The following is a 21582-nucleotide window of genomic DNA, read 5'->3' as shown; positions in this document are numbered from 1 at the left end:
GCAGATAGGAACAAGTAATGCAGCAAAAAACCAATAACAAGCCTTAATCCTACTAAGAATACAATCACAAATCCACGAGTTTAAGGATCTTAAATCAGTAAACTACCTGAAATTTACTTGCAGGAAATATATTGAGCCTGCGTATCCTCTGAGGATATTTTAACTCAGCCTCATGCTTTTGTTTGCCACAGGTGATAGCAGATAGTACTACAGGTGGCTCTGGTTGCTCGGGACAATTGATTGGCCCCAAATCATGAGATTTTCCGGCAACCAATTGTGCTTCAAATGAATGGTGAGGCCTGGGAACTAGACAGAAAGAAAAATACAGGAAAAAATTGGTAGCACATAATCAGCAACAGAAACACTCAAGCAATAAACCCACAATTAATCATAAGGTGAGGCCTGGGAACTAGACAGAAAGAAATATACAGGAAAAATAGGTAGCCCATAATCAGCAACAGAAACACTCAAGCAATAAACCCACATTTAATCATAAAGTTAGATGATACCTATTCATTCACTTAAAACACAGTACAGGATAAGATGTAACAAAGTCAAATAACTAGTTCAGAGTTACAAAACATCCATTGGAAGCTAACAATTTTACAACTCTTTCCCCCACAGGACAGAAAGAAAATGAACTGTTCCCAATTTTATGCAAAAGCTTAACTAAGAGATGGAACAAAGCTTCATACAGGTCAATTTGCTAAGTTCCAAATAAATTGTTTCCAATGTTTTATGTAATAGCAAGATTCTTTTACAGCTACAAGGAAAATTTTATGAAATAACTATAAGCTTAGCTTTGTTGTATGGCACAAAAAGTTGGGTAGTAAACCATCAACAAGTGAAAAATACAAGCATAATAAGGATATTAAAATGAATGTGAGACCTTAAAGAAGAGATAAAATTAGAAATGAGGTCACTGTGGGACCTATTGGGGAAAAAAAAAGTGTGAGATTTGATTAAGATCATTTGTCCATGTAAGAAGAAGAAGCGTAAAGGCTCCAGTGAGGAGAGTGAACGAAATGGAACAATTATTTAGCAAGAGAAGTAGAGGAAGACCAAGAAACACTTGGTCGAATACTTTTAGGGATACTGTTAACCGAGATCTCACCCTTTAAGGATCACTCAAAAACACTCAAATGAAGTCTCTCCCTGACTCGCAAACAACCAGCAATCAGAAAACAAAAACAAAAACCAATCAAGAACACAAGAATTTACCCTGGTTCGGTCTTAAAGAAGACCTACATCCAGCTTGGCTTTCGCCCCCACTAATCCACTATCTTGAACGATAATACAAGATTACCAAGCACTCAAACTCAACTCTCACCTAGCCCAAAATACCTGAAAGCTATATAGAGTTGATACAAGAAAGATATTCACTCTTCCTTACTGCTCAATCTTACCCCAAGACAGATCAATAAACCCGAGAAAGAAAAGCCACCCCAAAAGGCCTTCTCCTCCGCCTCTATATATAAGAAACTAATAGGAGAAAAGGCCCCTGACCGACTGCCCAAAACTGGCAGTTACAACCAACTTGGTCAGCCCTAAAAAATTAATAAAATCCTTCTAGAAATACAGCAGAAACATTACATGAAAATATCTCTACTATTACAAACTCTAATCTAGAACAAATGCTTTAACAGATACAGATAGAAATGACTGACAAGCTACAATTTGTATAGCCAATCCCACATGGTGGGATTAAGGCTAGATATGTTTTCTCATCCAATTTAATAGATAGCACTCACAAGGAATCTTTCGGGTCGCTTGTGTTCAAAGGCCATCAAGTTGTTAATCTCACTATCTTAAACTCCAAATATACCACGAAGGACTTGAACCATGACCCACCTAATAGATTGAAATATCTCCATAATACAACATTATACAAATTGTAAAGTGAAATCATCCCACTATATGTAATCAAAATGGCCTACCCATCTATTTGCTCATCAACACTGAACTACATCACTCAAGAATAGCCTATGGTGGTTGTTTCGTAATCTACCACTCATAGTCAAAGCCTATGTTGAGAATGCAGTTACTATTGTACATAATAGAGCTAGTTAGCTTGCATTTTGTAGATAGCTTGTGTGCTGTACATACTTGTACCTAGCAGGCACATATATACACCCCCCCCCCCCCCCCACACACACACACATACCTGAACCTAACTTAATACAGTTTAGAGATCTGAGTGTTTCCCATCAATTCATTCTCTCTTTCTCTACATCTTCTATCTCTGTTTCATTGCATCTGAGGCCTAGAGACTTGGATTCGAGTAGATTCTCCGCATCAATCAACTTCTTAGACTCAGATCTTGATTGCAATTCAGATTTTTAATTGCAATTCCAGATCTTTCATCCTGATTGCAACATCCGTGGATCGCACATCAGGTACCGATCGCAACATCAATACATTATCTTGTTCCTTGGATCGTGAGGTTCTTCTGTGATATGAAGATCGAATCTGCTGCGGTCTAAGCTTAGGGTGTGATCTGGGTTCTATGAGGTTTGTACTGGTGTTGGATCGTTCCTGTTGTTCATTGAAAGCTAGGGTTTCTCAACCAGATCTGTATTTCCTGGTGATCAGTAGCTTCGTTCTTTTCCTCCACTTGTTGAGAGTTTCATTACGTACCACATAACCTCAACACGCAAGTCAATCTGCCAACAAGGCTAATGCAGCTGGACAGGGAAGTGATCAAGGATATGTTTCTCAACTAATTTCATCAGCTTCAAGAAACACAGCAGGTGTCTTCCTCCATAGCTTTTATGACACAGTGTGTAGTGCGTGTAGAGAAAACACACGAAAGAAACCCTTGAAAACAAACTTCAATGGCCGAAACTTGGCTTTCAAAAAGGCGCAAAACTGAACCTGTTTTGCTGGAAAGAAACCTGAATAGGCTGCTGTAATTGAATTGATAAAAAGTTGATTGCAAACCCTAGTTTCTAAGCATATATATATATAGTGTTCGGCTAATTCATCTAATACTTGTAAATAAAATCCAACTAGAATCCTAATAGAAGTAAAACCCCAACAAACATGAAATATAATTAACATCCTAAAACATATGAAGTACTAAAATCCCAAAAACTTATGAAGCTTCAGCCCTATGGAATTCACCCCCCCCACAATGGACTGTTTCGCTACTATTCCACTACTGTTTGGGCCGTTCTGGACTGCCCAGTTTAGGTCGGGTTGGCCTTGGGCCGGGTCTTCAAACAAGAACAGTGACCGCATCATTCTGTTGCCCAGGGAGCCAGTCCAGTTTCTTCTTCATCTGGTATTTCTTTGGCAGCAGGTTCTCATTCACTACATACCCCTTGGATCATTTATTAAGCTGCCACTGAACATATATCTGCTAATAAATCCTTGTCTCCCATTTTAATTCAGGTAATACACTGCCTCCAATTACAGTGGCTGATGGTTCACAAGCCATTCCCATAGGCATAGGTCGTGTCAATCCATTACCTTCATTGTCTCTTAACTCTGTTTTACATGTTCCCAACTGTCCATATGATCTAATTCCTGCCAGTCGCCTGACCAAATTACTTAATTGTCGTCTTATTTTTTATTCTGCATCTGTTTTGGTCCAGGATCAGGGTACTTGACAAATAATTGGCACAGGACATGATTCTGTCGGACTTTAACATCTTTCTTTGCCATCTGTTCGTGCTTATTCAGCAGCTTCACCTCTGTTTATTCATTGTAGGATGGATCATCCACATTTATCTTTACTCAAACAAATTCCATCCTTATCTTTTAGATTCTTTGGAATGTGAATATTGTCAATTAGGGATACTGAATTATCTTACAGTCACCAGACCTGACCTTGCTTTTGCTATTAGTGTGGTTCGCCAGTTTTTGGACTCGCCTTGTGAGAGTCATTGGCATGCTTTGGTGTGCATCTTCTGCTATATCAAAAGCTTATCTGGTAGAGGTTTGTTATTTCAGGATAATGGTCATATACAAGTTACAGGTTATGCTGATGCTGATTGGGCTGGTTGTCCTTTTGACAAACGCTCTACTTCAGAGTATTGTGTAATGATTGGAGCCAATTTGATTTCTTGTAAGAGGAAGAAACAGCATGATGTGGCTAGATCTAGTGCAGAGATAGAACATCGAGCTATGGCACTATTAAACAGCTTCTTAAGGAGCTGCAGTTTGGAGATTCAGGGTCTATGCAGCTCATGTGTGACAATCAGGCTGCACTTCACATTGCTTCTAACCCAGTTTCTCATAGAGGACCAAACATATTAAAAGCCTGTCAATTTGTGGGTGAAAAACTCGCTTCTGGTGAGATTACCACTTGTTTTGTGGGTACTAATGACCAGCTGGCTTACCTGTTCACTAAAGCACTTCCAGGTTCGAGGATTAACTACATTTGTACCAAGCTAGGCACATATGACATGTATGAAGCCGCTTGAGGGGAAGTGTCAGGAATACAGTTAGTATTATACATTCTTGCACCTAGCAGGTATATATATAAATATACCTGAACCTAACTGAATACAGTTAGAGATCTTAGTTTTTCCCTCCATTCATTCTTTCTCTCTACCTCTTCTATCTCTGATTCAGCCTATATGGTCATATGTTAAGTCTTATTTGGGATGGGTTTGGACTTTGGATTTATTCTTCGTCAAGTGTCAATTCGGTTTTGTTGGATGGCTCTCATCTCTAGCTTACACCATATGGTCCCCATCCTCTTTGTACCAACAGGCAGATGCACCTTAAGTCTGTATATATTAACAGATTTTATAGGTTATTTTACTTGCTGGAGAAAGAAAATAGGCTATGTGGATGAAGAAATTTACTTCTTGATATGATTTCCTTTCTTCTACTTATAGCTTCAATTCTAATTTCTTGACAAGCAATTTCTCTGGCACAACCTATTCTATAAATCTATTGACAACAAAAACAAAAGATGAAAATAATGTTTCCCACTAAAAGACTAATCCAAGCTTGTATTATTTTGGGCTTGCTTGCTGATCTCTCACATGCAGCAAGAAAAGATGGATTCCCCTCCACTTTCACTAATACATGATACTCAGCAGTTTATAAGTTAAAGAAAGTTTCATTAATAGAGAAGAATCTACTTAAAATCCATTACAAGTTGGATATTGATCATAAGCTACAGAGGTTGAATGCTCCTCCTTAAAATAAAGAAAAATGCATGAAGCATAGAAAGGCAACAAAAGGATAGACGCCAAGTAACAAAGATGGAAGTGGATTCCAAAAACTCTTGCCCTCTATAGGTGAACAAAACTGAAAAATCACCAGCACTTGAAAGGAACACCACCTCCGAGGATCAACTTACAGAAAAACATCTCCACAACCCACTAAATCATAGAGATTCCTATCATAGTAGGCACGAGGTCATTTAATGATTGAGCAAATCATTGGAGCCAAAACACAATCACATCAACCCAGAACAACAATAAAAAGGAAGAAATAAGAATAAAGGCAACAAACAATCAATATGAAATGCAGAATACCACTCTCAAGCTTCCATCCATTGTTCGATAGATCTTGAACCCGGACCCATAAATCTTCCAAGAAATCCTGAAAATTATATAAAATAATGAGTTAAAAGATAACAATCTGTACCATATTATCCACTAAAACAAAACAGCAGCCTCATACTCCAAAATATGGTGCATAAATTTGTCCAACAAAAAAAAAATATGGATACTGATCAACTAAATAATTCAACATTTTTATTAGACTTGGGATGTAAAACCCACTTCCCCAACCTTTTATAAGAAGTTCTATTTCAACCAAGCAACTTATTCAGGTTTACAATCCATAGATACCACTTCATATGAAAGCCATACTAAACCAACATTACAACAACAATCACAAGCTTTAATCGCACTAGGTTACTATCTAATCAAATTCATACCAGGCCCCACTTCAACCAACGTATAGATGTCATTTTATTCTATTCTCTACCTCCCAGTCCCAAAAGTATCCTGTTTTCTTTCATACAGAAGGAGAAGCAAATTAACAACATCCAGTATCCATCAAGTGATAAAAGGCAATTTTTGGCATTTAATACCTTTCCATCAAGAGCTTTATCTGAATCATCATTATCCCCAAAAATAGAGAAACCAATATCAGAAACTCGTCTTCTAATTCTTAAATAGGCTTCTGTGCCAACCATAACTCTCTCAATCTCCTCAGGAACTTGCTGCACACCAAAACACCATGGCATTAAAAAATAATTTGTAGAGTTCAATAACTTATGTGCAAATGCTTTCAAGACAAATCACAAAAAGACATAATAATTAGTCCTTAAATCTCATAAATTTAAATCATGATAATGACTCAAATTCAGGATAGACGCAACTTGGCTAAATATATATAACAAGTTGATAGCAATTTAATTATTCATTCTAATTTGCCTGTTAAGCTTAAGCCATGTATACAGCAATCTTAGAAGCAATTTGTTGATAGTAATTAGTTCTAACTAAAATCATGTATACATTTGTTTTTTTTTTTTTTTAAAAAAAAGAAGACTCAGCTGTATTTACCAAGTAAAAGATATTAAAGGAAACATGCAATTAGGCATAAATTAGGGGTTGCTAATTTATTCCTAATTGCTATAAATTAGGCATTGATAATTGATTCTAGATTACCCTAAATTAAGGATTGATGATTGATGTAAATTAGGGATTGTTAATTGATTGCAAATTAGGGATTCATTGATTGGGGATTGCTGAAAATTAAGGGTTGATTAATTTGTGATGTAAATTAGGGATGATTTTTTTCCTTATTCTTCTATTTGATCCTTTGTATAAATCGTGTTAATGAAATAGAATGATTTTTTTGCCAAACTTTTACAGAACACAAAAGAAGACTCAACCAAATAAAAAAAAAAAAAAGAAATTTAAAAAGAAGCCTTATCATATTCAGATCTTTTCAACCAAGAATTCAAACCAGTTTGTCTTCCAAGTTCCATCAGGACCAGCAACGGGCAGATTGTATCCCTTTATATGTGCCCAATGTGTTTTTGCTATGGTTGCATGAACTTGTAAACTAGTATAAAATATAAATGAAATCTCATCTTTTGTTAAACTTGCAGCCCTCATTCTTATTTAGTTTTTTTTTTTTTTTTTTAATGAATGCTCTTTTAATAGTTTGTATTTGCTATGCACATAAAAGTTATATTCTTTATTTTATTTATATGTGCTTCACTTTGCTTAAGCATGTGCTTCACTTTGTGCTTTGCACTTAAGTTTCATAGGCTTTCTGTGCTTAGCGTTTTTCAAACGTTGGGTGGCACACGAGAAGAACAAAGACAATTGTGAAGATTGATTGGAAGGCTTCCAATTTTTGGGAGGATAATGAACTTTTCTTACTTTTCAATCTACCATGGGAGTATAAACATCTATTGTTGTTCCTTGTTCTGAGGTCTAATGGATTGGGCAGTCTTTATAGGAGAGTGAATGATGGTAAGTACAATAACAAGAGAGGGTGTGTTGCAGGAAATCTTAGGTTCTCTCATGCAGCTATGGAAAGGGATTATAAAAAGTTGTGAGTGATTCATATAGATTCATCTCCTTTAGTGGCACAAACTTGCTTGGTACACTGCTAGGAGATCCACCACAGGTGGATCAACTATATTGCTCGTGTATCGTCACTAGAGCTTGTAGGGAGGACACATTGGTTGATCTCATAATATGGGGAGTAATGGAGTTTGACACCATTATGGGGATGGATTGGTAATAATCATGTCGTGCAAGCCTTAATTGTCACGAGAAGCAAATTAGGATTGATTTTCCTCATGACAAACCTTTCTTCATACAAGGTGACCAAGGCAGGCAGCCCTTGTGCAATGATCTCTACTTTAGAGGCTAGACAAATGATGATGATGAGATGTCTAGCATTTCTAGCTATGGTATGTGTTGGAAGAAGTTGTAATCCATTAGGAGTCTTGGAAGATAATCTCACGGAAGAAGAAGGTTTCCAAAATTTAAAGGTTGTAAATTATCTTGTTAGCTGTAAATTGAGTTGTAATCTTTCCCTATTTTTTAGGAGAATATCTGGGAGATAAGTTAGCTAATATTTAGGAGATAGATGAGCTGGTATCTAGGAGATAAAGTTAACTATTTTTAGGACTCTTTGTGTATAAAGTTCGATTACCATTGAATTAATAAATCACGGTAGTTTTCATTCAATTTTCTACCGAAATTCTTTAGTACGAGATACTCAACAGTCTAGAGTAGATACTGTCACAACCTAGGGCTGGGCTAGGGTTTAAAAAGGAAATTGAGAAGAATTTGAGGGAGAGAGCAGAATTGGAGGGAGAGACTGAACAGAAACAGAGAGAATGGAAGGAAAACGGGGGAAATCAAGAGAGAGAAATGTAAGGAAAGAAGCCTGAAATCAATATTTCATTTTCTAGTCCATTCTTTACATAATATATAGCTTATTTATAACTGAAAGCAGATTCTAGAAACAGCACCAATGTGCTCTTCAACAGAAATCATAACCACCTATAGCTAAGGGCAAATATCTCTAACAAAAAGGAAAAGAAAATTACAAATACTACCCTTGGAATGTGACAGATATATGTTAATCCCTATTGTTTGAGACTTCCTTGATGTGGTTCCTAAGGAATTACTAGGCTTACCCCCAAACCATGAGGTGGAGTTCAGCGCACTAGATACCCCCCCCCCCCCATATTGATACCAATGTATAGGATGTCCCTAACAGAGACGAGGAAACTTAAGGGGTAACTGTGGGAGTTGTTGGATAGGAGACCAAACCAAGTATATCGCCTAAGGGCGCACCATGTACATGTTTTGTTGAGAGAGCGTTGTGTCCTGACTCTCTATTTACGTGATTGTGTAGTTGGTTCCAGGGGCCAATGGACTTCACATTGGGATCACACCCCCTTTGACTATAGTTCTTCTTATTACGTCCCACTCAATTTTACTGGCATGTTCATTTGACTTACAAGATTGCATTAACATGGTCATTTGATAACTAAGATTGCATCAATTGCTATATTACTAATCTAGTATAATAATATATCTTTTCCATGATTACTAGTGGTCATGGCAATGCTTTTGTTACTTGCAGGTCCCTTGGGATTCATACCTTTGATATCAACATTTTTCAAGTTTTGTATGGTGTTTGTTGTGTTCTTGTACAATTTCCCTGCAACGTCAGTTCTGGTACCTTACTTCCATAGACACGTTCCAGAACACAACAATGATGACCCTTTCTACATCAGTTTTGGCACCATACTATAACAGATGGGAGTAGAAAGGGTCATAAGAAAATGGGTTAACAATGATGAAAACCATGTGTAGCTTATTCTGTAAAGGTTGGGGGGGAGAAGAAAAAGAGAGCCCAGAAAGTGACTACTATTTTGTCAAGATGGACATGCTAAAAGCTCAGCAAAGCAAGTTGAGGTTCAAATAGGCGTATCGTCGTGGTAAGAATTGCTTTTTCTCTGAATGTATTAAAAAACAGATGAACCAAATTAATCTCTATGGAAATCATTTTAGGACCCAAAATTTTGGGAAGAGAATGAAATAAAAGGAACGGCAGGGTAAGGAGCATGCTAAAGGAAATACATAGCAGAAAGGTACCTCAACAAGTTCAGCTCCTCCCCAAGGGAGACAGGATAGAATGCAAGTCACATAGAAGTCAGCACATGCCTGCCAAGATGGATTTCCCCTCTCTTCATCCACTATTGTAGCTGCAGATGATAACAAGGTTTCATAGAGAACAACTAAAGAACTTGGTTGGAGGACTTTGCTGCACATCTACAAGAAACAACCACAAAATTATGAATAAGAAGATCAATTCAACAAGCTGAGGATCCAAAAGGAATACAGTATTTCCATCTCTGAAGACCATATATCCAACCCTACATAGGATAAATGCTTCGTATGTTGTTGTTTGTCATTGTTCTTTGAAGACTTCATAGTAAAATGTAATTGAAAGATAAACAATAAAAAACTTAGCATGCATAACTAAGCCAGAATTATACTATGTATTCAAAACATCTATTAACCATCAATTTTCAATTACTTATAAAAGTGAGGATGGTTAACTCCATCTGGAAATTGGTATGGAAGAAAAATTGAGGGAAGGTGCCAGACAGCTTCTCCTTTAATTTTCACCCCAAAAACATATATGAGTCAAACTGATGGAACAAGAAACCATGCAAAATCATGCAATTCTCTTCCCAATCTCACAATCTTGATTAGATAAAAAAAAATTATAGACTTTATGCCATTACTTTTCTCTACACTTCCATTTCAACTAATGAATAAACAAAAATGGATCATATTACACAAAACATTTCTTATTCTTCAAACTCTTCTTCACAACCACAAGTATTAATATCCACAATAAAACTAGTACATCTTCTTAGGTCAGTTATCCATGGCCCAAAAGTAAAGCATACCATAACAGTGAGAAACCGGATCAATATACGAATCCTGTTGCAATTTCCAGAATCTAAAGCATCCTGAAAATAGAGAAGTGAGTGTCAAGCAAGGATGAAAAAACAGAACTGGAGCATTAAAAATTTTTAGTTACCAACATGTTATAACTGATGAAGGAACCTCATTTACATGAAACTAAACACAGACCCAAATTTCCACATTGTCCTGCGTCAAAGAAAGGAAATCAATAACTTCCATAAGCTAAGTTCCTAGCCTAACAAGGGGAGTTCAACTCCCACCCAGTATGCCAAGTACCAATTTGAATCTTCTACAATAAATTTGTAAGTTCGTGCCAATCATTCTCATCTAGACAGTTTCAGCTCTTCTTTTTGAGTGTAAACTGAGTTGCAACTGAAAAAAGCCCTAACAGGACTAAAATCACACCCCTCTTTCAAAGCCAAGAAACTACAAACTACCAGCATCCTATGAGTCCAGAACCAAACAGAGAATGGCCTAGCCCATCATGCAAGTATACTGTATACTAATAATTTTTTTTTTCCACATGAAGAATAGCAACCAAAATTAGTCAAATGCATTTTATGGTTCTCATTCCCATGCCTTTGTAGAGTAAGAGAGAGCTCAAGTTCACTTTACTGTTGGGAAAAAAAAAAAAAAAAAGGCCTCCCTAGTCAGATAATGTCAAGAAAATAAAGAAAAATAAGATGAAAACAAAGATCCAATCACATTCAAACACAAAAGATTTTTATGTGAAAAACCTTAAAAGGGAATATGAAAATAAGAAATCGGGAGGCTAACGGGCCGAGAATATTGCAAAGATGAGGATTCGAAATTCTAGAGAAGGAGGGAAAAGAAGATAATTCAGTTTATATGATTTAGTTTAAATTGTATTCCTAAAATTTAGAGATAGCTAGTTTGTATTTTAAATAACTCAGATATCTTGTAAATAGAGTAGACTTCTATAGGACGTAGATGTCTTGTACTCATAAGTATATATACATCCTATGCACGAATGAAAAGAGAGAGTTTTTTCCTTTCTCCTAAATATTTTCTACATGGCATCAGAGCAGAATTGTTTTTCCTCCTGTTATCAAACCCTAGGAGATTAGCTGCCGCATAATCCAGCTCCCTTCACCCATACCTGCCAGTCTTGCCGTTATTCACAATGGCCGACAGAAGCAACCAATCCTCCGAGATCATTCCCCTACCAAACAGGAACCCTGGAACCATTGACAACAACATGTTCACCATTATGGGGCACAAGCTAAATAGTTAGAACTATCTTCAATAGTCACAATCATCATTGATGTTCATATGCGGCAAGGGAAAAGATGATTACTTACTCGGAGCCACAACCAAGCTAAGAGAAGTAAGATCAGGGTTCAAAGCTTGGAAGTCCAAAAATAATATGTTGATGTCTTGGCTCATCAACTCTATGACAAACGAAATAGGTGAGAATTTTCTTCTTTATGACTCTGCACGAAAGATTTGGGCAGTTGCTAGGGAAGCCTACTCACATATTGAGAATGCCTCTGAATTATTTGAGATAGAAAGCATGCTTGATGATCTAAAGCAAAGAGATTCTCATGTTACATGTATTTTAACTCCCTAAACAAATATTGACTTCAATTGGATAAGTGTGATACCATCCAATGGAAGTATACAGATGATTCAGCAAGGTACGAGCAGATTGTGGAAAAGAAGAGACTATACAAGTTTCTCATAGGTTTAAACAAAAACCTAGATAGAGTAAGAGAGAGAATTCTTGGTACAAAGCCTCTGCCAAGTCTTAGAGAGGCGTTTCCGAAAGTTCGAAAGGAGAAAAGCCGGATGAAAGTCATGCTGAAGCCTACAAACCCGACCTTGGAGCAATCGGCTTTAATCACTCGGGGAAGCCATCAAACTTCAGTTAAACAAAAGAAGGGGCGTCCTTGGTGTGATCATTGTCACAAGACAGGCCACACTAAGGATACTTGCTGGGAAATCCTTGGGAAGCCACCTAATTGGAAGCTGGCCCATGAAAGTAAGAGTAGAGGTACCTTAGCCTCCATAGAGGAAACCGCAACAGCCCCATTACCCAATCTATTTAGCAAAGAACAAATGAAATGGCTTCAAAATATGTTTGGCAAGACCCAGATTTCTCAGTCTCCTACATTGGCATCCAGCTCTATAGCTCATAAAGGTAACACCTTGCATGCCTTGACCGCTAAGAGTAATTTTTCTGTTGTATGAGTTGTTGATTTAGGGGTTTCAAATCACATGACTGGAGATACTAATCTACTGGATTTCAACCATGCAACCAAGATTGGATGGTAAGAATTGCTAATGACTCACTGTCAAAGGTGGCTAGAATAGGTTCAGTGGTTGTATCTACAAATCTTACCTTAAATTATGTACTCTTGGTGCCAAATCTAGACTGTAACCTATTATCAGTAAGTAAGTTGTCTGCTGATCATGATTGTGTAGTTAAATTCTTACAAAAATCAGTGTGAATTTTAGGATCAGATTTCGGGAAAAACGATTGGTAGTGCGGAGGCATGTTCAGGACTCTACATCCTTCAAGGGACTATTTCCAGCAATAAGCTTGCTCATTTCAGCAATTGTTCCTCCATTAAATCCTCTGTTTGTCTCTCTAATTTTCATTCTAACAATAATAGTACAATCATGTTATGGCACTATAGACTAGGACATCCTAATTTTGTTTACCTCCGAAAATTATTTCCCTCATTGTTTGAGAATCAAGACCCACATATGTTGCAATGTGAAATTTGTCAATTCTCTTAACATATTCGAAACACTTATCCCAGTCAAACCTATACTCCATCTTACCCTTTTTCTTTTTTTTTCATAGTGATATGTGGGGGCCTTCAGGGTTAAAAACATTACAGGGGCTCGTTGGTTCTTATAAAAGATAAATCTAAAGCTGGTCCTATTTTCCAAACCTTTCATTCAGTGGTGCAACAATAATTTAATGCCAAAATTCAGATCCTAAGGACTGATAATGGCAAAGAATACTTCAATTCTATTCTTGGTCATTATCTCTCCCAACAAGGCATTATACATCAAAGCTCATGTGTCGATACCCCCAAACAAAATGAGGTTGTTGAACGGAAGAACTGACACCTGTTAGAAGTGGCTAGATCCCTACTGTTTTCTACTAATGTCCCCAAACATTTTTGGGGTGAGGCTATCCTTACGACCACGTACTTTATAAATAGAATGTCCTCACGCATCCTAAAGCATCAAACTCCTAGTCAACTTCTCCTCGCACTCTAATTCTTTCACAAATTCCTCTAAAAATTTTTGGTGGTTATGCATTTGTTCATGTTCACAACCACCTTAGAAGCAAGCTTGATCCTAAGTCCATCAAATGCATCTTCCTAGGCTACTCTCCTCATCAAAAAAGTTACAAATGCTACTCTCCCGAGCTTCAGAAATTCTTCACCTCTATGGATGTAACCTTTTATGAGCATCAGCCCTATAATCTCAAATCTAATATTCATGGGGAGAACACTCAAAATAACTCTTCAGAATACCAAATTTGGGATATTCTATCTTTCCCTACTGATAACCAGCTCCCTGCCAATAACCAGCAGCCTAAGGGACTAGATTCTAATTCCTCGATCAGCCATTCTCCATCTCCTACCAAGGAATTTCAAGTTTATTCTCAAAGACTATCTAAACATAAGGAAAGTGAGGACCAAACATGCCCTAGGACTGACGAGAGGCTAACCCAAATTCAAATCCGGTGATAATATGGGGAAGGAATGCAACCACTGTTGAGAATTCTAACACTGCTTCTATTGATGATGAGGATTTACATTGACCTATTGCCTTGAGAAAGGGAGTAAGATCATGTACACAACATCCTATACAAAACTATATCTCATACAAGGGTCTCTCACCCAAATTCAACACATTTGTTTTAAATGTGGATAAAATGCAAGTTCCCAATACTATTCAAGAGGCTTTTCAACATCCTAAGTGGAGGGAGGCTATCCTTGAGGAAATCAAGACTTCGACAAAAAAATGAGACGATATCACTGATTTACCTCTCAGAAAGAATCACGTGGGCTGCAAATGGGTTTTTACAGTAAAATACAGAGGATGGAAGGATTGATAGGTTTAAAGCTCGACTAGTGGCAAAAGGCTTCACCCAATCCTCTAGTGTTGATTACCAAGAAAAATGTGCCCCTGTGGCAAAGTTAAATACCATCAGAGTTTGTTGTCCCTAATAGCAAATTTGAATTGGCCTTTGCACCAATTAGACGTAAAAAATGCAATCCTAAATGGAGATCTAGAAGAGAAAGTCTACATGGAAATTCCCCATGGCTTTGAAACTAAGCTTACAAGAAACAAAATATGCAAGCTAAGGAGATCACTCTATGAACTTAAAAAATCCCCGAGAGGCTGGTTTGAGAGATTTACAAGGACAGTCAAGAAGCATGGATACAATCAATGCCAAGCAAACCACACCTTATTCATCAAGCACTCTTTGGAAGGTAAAATTTCTATTCTCCTTGTATATGTGGATGATATCATTATTACAGGAAATGATATTATTGAAATCAAAAACCTTAAAGAAGTCCTTGCAAGGGAATTTGAGATTAAGGATCTCGGAAGTCTAAGATACTTCTTAGGCATGGAAGTTGTAAGGTCCAAAGAAGGGATTTCAATCTCTCAAATGAAGTATATCCTAGATCTCCTAAATGAGACAGGGATGTTGGGTTGCAAACCAGTAGATACTCCTATGGAATCTACAGCAAAATTAGACATTGGCAAAGAAAGCACTCTAGTTAACAAAAGGAGATATCAAAGGTTGGTGGGAAAGCCCATTTACCTGTCACATACTAGACCGAATATAGGCTTTTTTGTGAGCATTGTAAGTCAATTCATGAATGATCCCAAAGAAGAGCACATAGAAGCAGTTTATCGCATCCTAAGATACTTAAAATTAACTCCAGACAAGGGATTAATGTTCAATGTTTAGGAAAATGGCAAACCAAGGGATAAAAATCTACAGTGATGCTGATTAGGCTAGGTCAATCCTAGATAGAAGATCAACCTCTGGATATTGTTCATTTGTTTGGGGAAATCTAGTTACTTGGCGCAGCAAGAAACAATCTGTTGTCTCTAGAAGCAATGTGGAGGCTGAGTTTAGAGCTACGGCTAAAGGATTTTGTGAAGGAATATGGTTAAGAAGGCTACTTCAAGAATTACAAATACCTATGACAGAGCCGAAACAAGTATTGTGTGATAACCAATCGGCTATTAGTATTGCAAAAAATCTGGTTCATCATGACCGAACAAAACATGTGGAGATTGACAGGCATTTCATCAAAGAGAAGATAGAAGAAGGGGTATTCAAGTTAAGCTACACTCCTACTAACAGTCAAGTAGCTATCATTCTCACTAAGGCTCTACCAAGAAGAATATTTGATGAATTAAGTTGCAAGCTTGGCCTAAATAACATATTCAACCCAGCTTGAGAGGGAGTGTGGAAACAAGAGATCGGGAGGCCAACAGGCCGAGAATATTACAAAGATGAGGATTCGAAATTCTAGGGAAGTTAGAGATAGAGGGAAAAAAAGATAATTCAGTTTATATAATTTAGTTTAAATTGTATTCCTAAAATTTAGAGATAGCTAGTTTGTATTTTAAAAAACTCAGATATCTTGTAAATAGAGTAGACTTCTATAGGAGGTAGATGTCTTGTACTCATATGTATATATACATCCTATGCACGAATGAAAAAAAGAGTTTTTTCCTTTCTCCTAAATATTTCCAACATGGAAAAATTATGACCATCAGGACGACAGAGAAAAACATCACTACGCAATAAAGTTTACAACTATAAAGCTCGATATTCTCTCTCTAAACTCAAATCCCAATTCCATCCAATTCCTAGATCTCAGTGGTCTCTTACAAGTAATTTGCTCACTCATTGAATAACAATAAAACATCATATTTATAGTTGGACTCCCATGCATCAAGATAGGCTTCATGTGTGCATGGGAAGATGGAAGTGACCAGATGAGTTTCAACGCTTTGTCCTCATCATATATTTTAACTCCAATTGACTCTTGTTCAGCAACAATTCCATTGAGCGCCCCCAGATGATCAAAAATTTCCATACCTTCTGAAACAAGTCTTAGAAAGATTAAAGACTTAAAAATAATTCAAGGAACTCACAAAAGGAGTTTATATACAGCTTAGGATCCTATTCTTCCTCCTAGAAAATAAGAGAAGATTTAGAATATCTATCTCCTAAAACATAGAAAAAGTTATCTCCTAAAACTTCGGAATTAAATTCAACTTTACAACAAGATTTACACTATATAAATTTAATATTATCTACTCTAATTTATCCACATCTACTAAATTTCTTCTTTAGCTGAAAGTTTTCTTGTCTTCAGCTCCTTAATTCCGTTCAACACTCCCTCTCAAACTGATGAATAGATGCAAGTCATTCCCAGCTTGCCAATTAACTCTTCAAAACATGGTCTTGCAACTACCTTTGTCAGAACATCGGCTATCTGGTTTTTTGTAGGAATATAGAACAAACTGATCCCTCCTTCTTCTATCTCCCTCTTTATAAAACTTCAGTCTATCCTCACATGCTTCATCCGATCATGCTACACTGGATTCCTTACAATGCTAATAGCTGATTTATTATCACTATAAACCCTGGTTGGTTGAGTTAAGGGTATCCCTAGATCTTTCATCAGCCTTTACAACCAAATTACTTCACAAATTCCATGAGTTATGTCTCGGAATTCAGCTTCAGCACTGCTACGAGCCACCACTAATTGTCTTTTGATCCTCCACGTCACCACATTCCCCCATAGCTTAGTACAACAGCCTGAGGTTGACCTATTATCTTCACGAGATCCTGCCCAGTCTGCATCCACAAAACCTTCCATCCCTCTTTCATTGGTCTTCCGGAATAATAGGCCATTTCTAGGTGTTCCTTTTAAATACCTAAGAACATCAAACATTGCTTGTAAGTGTTTTTGACTAGGAGAATGCATATACTAACTTACCACACTGACTGTATAGGCTATGTCGGGTCTTGTTAGTGACAAATATATGAGCCTTCCAACCAATCTTTGGTACCTCTCCTTGTCTACAGGAATATCCTTTCCTTCCTCATCATTTTTCCAGCCTTTCTCTAAGGGAGTTCCAGCTGGCCTGCATCCCATCATACCTGTATCCTTTAGTAAATCTAAAGTATACTTTCGTTGTGAGATGAAAAGGCCTTCCTTGCTCCTAGCAACCTCCATTTCTAGGAAATATCTCATGATTCCTAGGTCTTTTATCTCAAATTCTGCCCTTAATTGTTGTTGTAAGCTCTCAATTTCCTATAAATCATCTCCTATCACAATAATATCATCAACATACATAATTAATATAACTTTCTTTCCTCTTACCGTGTGTTTTATAAACAAGGTATGATCAGCTTACCCTTGCTTATATCCTACCTGGTTTAGAGTCATACTAAACTTCTTGAACCATATTCGTGGGGACTGTTTAAGTCCATACAAAGATTTCTTCAGCTTGCACACTGTATCATAACCAGCACCTTGTTCAAAACCGGGAGGTATCTTCATGTAAATATCCTCATCCAAGTCACCATTTAAAAAGGCATTTTTAATGTCAAATTGATACAAGGGCCAGTCCAAATTAATAGCAAGAGAGATTAGTACCCAAATAAAGTTAAGTTTTGCCACTGAAGCAAAAGTTTCTTCATAGTCAAACCCATAGGTTTGTGTGAAACCTTGGGCTACCAACTTGGCCTTGTATCGTTCCACACTTCCATCCGCATTATGCTTCACTAAAAAAACCCATCTACATCCTACTACTTTCTGGTTAGCAAGTAATGTAACAAAGTCCCAAGTATTGTTTTTTATAAGAGCATTCATTTCCTCTATAACAACATTCTTCCATTTGAGATCACTCATAGCTTCTTGAACATTTTTTGGTACTCAGATGCTGTCAATTTGTGCCACAAAACCTTTGAACTGGGGAGACAATTTAGAATAAGACAGATGATTAATCATAGAGTACTTTACACATGATCTTACCCCCTTCCTTAGAGCAATTAGCATAGCCCAATCAAGATCATCTTGGCCACTAGTAGGCTGGTCACTGGCCGGCTGGTCAGTTTCTGTCTCATCCTTTTTCAAGTTGTCATCTGATGGACCAGCTTCTTGAAGTGATGACGGCCAATGTTGAGGCTGAGGACATCTTGAGTACACCAATAAAGGATCATCAGCCCTTAAGCCAAGCGGTGGATTATCAACCAACACCAGAACAGGACAGCCAGGGGAGAAAGGACAGCCAGGAAAGGAAGAAGAAGAGGAAGAAGGGGAAGAAGATTAAGATTGTTATGTCAGGATGTTCTCAGGTGGTAATTCTCCCCCTTGAGAGCATACTACTGGCAGAAGATGATCAATGGAGAGTAATTGGGAAGGAGAAGGCTGATTAACAGTAGGATGACCAAATGATTGGTAAAAAGAGAGATCTTCATAAAATGTAGCATCAGTGGTCACAAAGATCTTCCGAGTGTTAGGACAATAACACTTATAACCTTTTGGGGAAGGAGAATACCCAATAAAAATGCATTTGATGGCCTTTGGATCAAGTTTGGTATGGGAAAGACCGTGGTTGTGTATGTACACAACATAGCCAAAGATCTTAGGAGAAATAGAATTAGGGAACACAATTTTCGAGAAGGACTGACAAACGAGATCGAGAGGAGTCTTAAAACCCAAAGGTTTGGAAGGGAGGCGGTTAATTAAATAAGTTGTTGTAAGCACAGCTTCTCACCAGTAAAAATAGGGAACATTGGTAGTAAACATCATTGCTCGGGCCACCTCTAAGATGTGCCTATTTTTCCTTTCTGCAATGCCATTTTGTTGTGGCGTACAAGGACATAAGCTTTGATGATAAATACCATGTGCAGAAAGATAGTTTGTAAGGTCATGAGAGAAATATTCTTAACCATTATTTGTTCCAAGAATGTGAATGGAGGTTTGAAACATATTTAAGATCAGTTTATGAAATTTCTTGAAGGTAAAATTGGCTTCTAATTTTTTTTTGCATTAGGTACACCCAAAAAGCCCCAATGTGATCATCAATAAACATAATAAACCATCGAGAACCAAAAATATTTGGGTGTTTAGATGGTCCCTAAATATTGCTGTGAATTAAATGGAAAGGAGTAGATGGTTTATAGGATTGAATAGGAAGAGAGGCCCGGGTATGTTTAGCAAGGGTGCACTGCTCACATGCAAAATTCTTATTTTTATTGATGAAAAACTGAGGGTACAAGAACCGTAAGTAGGAAACACTTGGATGTCCTAATCTTTTATGCCATAAAAGAATTTTGGCATTAGTAGTGACCGTTAAACCAGCCTTGTTTGATGCAAAAACTAAGGTATCCTCTACTAAGTATTATAAGTTGTCTCTTGCCCTAGCATTGCCAATCATCCTCTCTGAGACTTGGTCCTGAAACAAGCAATAGGATGGAAAGAAAGTGACATAACAGTTCATATCTTGAGTAATCTTATGGACTGATAATAAGTTACATTGTAAACTAGGGACATGCAGGACTGATTTCAACTTTAATCCAGAAATATAAATAGTTACAAACCCCATAACAGGAGAAGTAGTTCCATCAGCCATAGAAATATCAATAGAGGTAGTACATGGTAGATATTCTGCCATGTAAGAGGCTGAACTAGCCATATGATCGGATGCACTAGTGTCTACTACCCAAACATTCTTAGGAAGCCTTTTTAAAACTAAAGAGTAGGAAAAATTACCTTGAATTGCAGTAGATGCCTTAGAAAGACTGGAGGATGTTGTACCCTGGTTAAGGAGCCTATACAAGGCTTGAATCTGATCCTCGATCAGATTTAAATTGGTATTTTTCCCAACTTCCGTTGGCACTTCTTCCACATAAGTTGATCGTGCAAGCTCCCTCTTGTTTCGTGGCTTCCAGTTGGCCGGTTTACCATGGAGTTTCTAGCAATTCTCCTTAGTATGGTAAGGCCTCTTGCAGTGGTCACACCATTGTTTGTCCCTCCCTGGATTCTTTGGTAGAGATTCCTCTCGTGTAAAGGTAGCAAGAGTTGAGTTTTGGTTGATCATAGCAACTTCACTTTGCTGATTCAACATCACCCTGCGTCTGCTCTCTTCCCTTGTTACTTCCGAAAAAGCCTCCTTGGGCGAGGGCATTGTCCCCAATATCCTCCCTCTAACTTCATCCAATTACGGATTCAACCAATGGAGAAAATCAAACATCCTATCCTTTTCAACCATTTTATTGTATAGATCACTATCTTTTGAGCACTTCCAATTAACAATGTAGAAAAGACCCATCTCATTCCATAGTTCAATCAGAAGATTAAAATAATCAGTAACAATTAAAGTACCTTGGCGAGTTGTTTTGATGGCAGATCGGATCTCAAAACATTAGGATGACTTCTTCAGGTCTGAGTACATCTCTTGGACGAATCCCACACCTCTTTTGCAGTTTTATAAAATAGATAAGCTCTACCAATCTTAGGCTCCATTGAGTTTATTAACCAGGCCATTATGGTGGAATTTTCAGCCTCCCAAACACCATATGTGGTTGCTTTCGTTGATGGAGAAGGAATAGACCCAGTTAAGTAACCAGATTTTCCTTTCCCTTTGATAACCAACATCACAGATTGAGACCACTTTCTAAAATTACTCCCATTTAGTTTATGGTGAGTAATTTGTAGTGGATGATGATCAATCGAACTGGTGGAATAACTAGCTGCAAAAGGAAGATGAGGAAGAACACTCGGAGAGCTTGTATCCAATGCCTTAGTTAGAGTAGGATTTTGATGATGATCTTCCATGTTCTCGACTGCAGCTAATGAAATGCTGAGTATAGAAAATCAGAACAAGGCTCTGATACCATGAAATAAGTCTTAGAAAGATTAAAGACTTAAAATTAATTCATGAAACTCACGAGAGGAGTTTATAAGCTTAGGATCCTATTCTTCCTCCTATAAAATAGGAGAAGATTTAGAATATGTATCTCCTAAAAAATAGAAAAAGCTATCTCCTAAAACTTAAGAATTAAATCCAACTTTACAACAAGATTTACACTACATAAATTTAA

General features: G+C 37.3%; 1 protein-coding gene across 1 annotated transcript in view; it reads right to left on the bottom strand.

Moving 5' to 3' along the window:
- The window catches only part of LOC127791870 (nuclear cap-binding protein subunit 1), a 61082-nt gene that overhangs the window by 22455 nt on the left and 17045 nt on the right, over nt 1–21582 (bottom strand). Inside the window, exons 5-9 of the mRNA XM_052322026.1 lie at nt 10427–10489; nt 9603–9779; nt 6059–6190; nt 5496–5562; nt 107–306 (exon numbers count right to left, since the gene is read on the bottom strand). Coding sequence (XP_052177986.1) covers nt 107–306; nt 5496–5562; nt 6059–6190; nt 9603–9779; nt 10427–10489 — 639 coding nt within the window. The remainder of the gene's footprint in view (nt 1–106; nt 307–5495; nt 5563–6058; nt 6191–9602; nt 9780–10426; nt 10490–21582) is intronic.

Source organism: Diospyros lotus, chromosome 15, assembly GCF_014633365.1.
Source record: "Diospyros lotus cultivar Yz01 chromosome 15, ASM1463336v1, whole genome shotgun sequence".
Classification (NCBI taxonomy): domain Eukaryota; kingdom Viridiplantae; phylum Streptophyta; class Magnoliopsida; order Ericales; family Ebenaceae; genus Diospyros; species Diospyros lotus.
The sequence above is the reverse complement of the archived record's forward strand: the minus strand, read 5'-3'. Positions and strand labels throughout refer to the sequence as shown.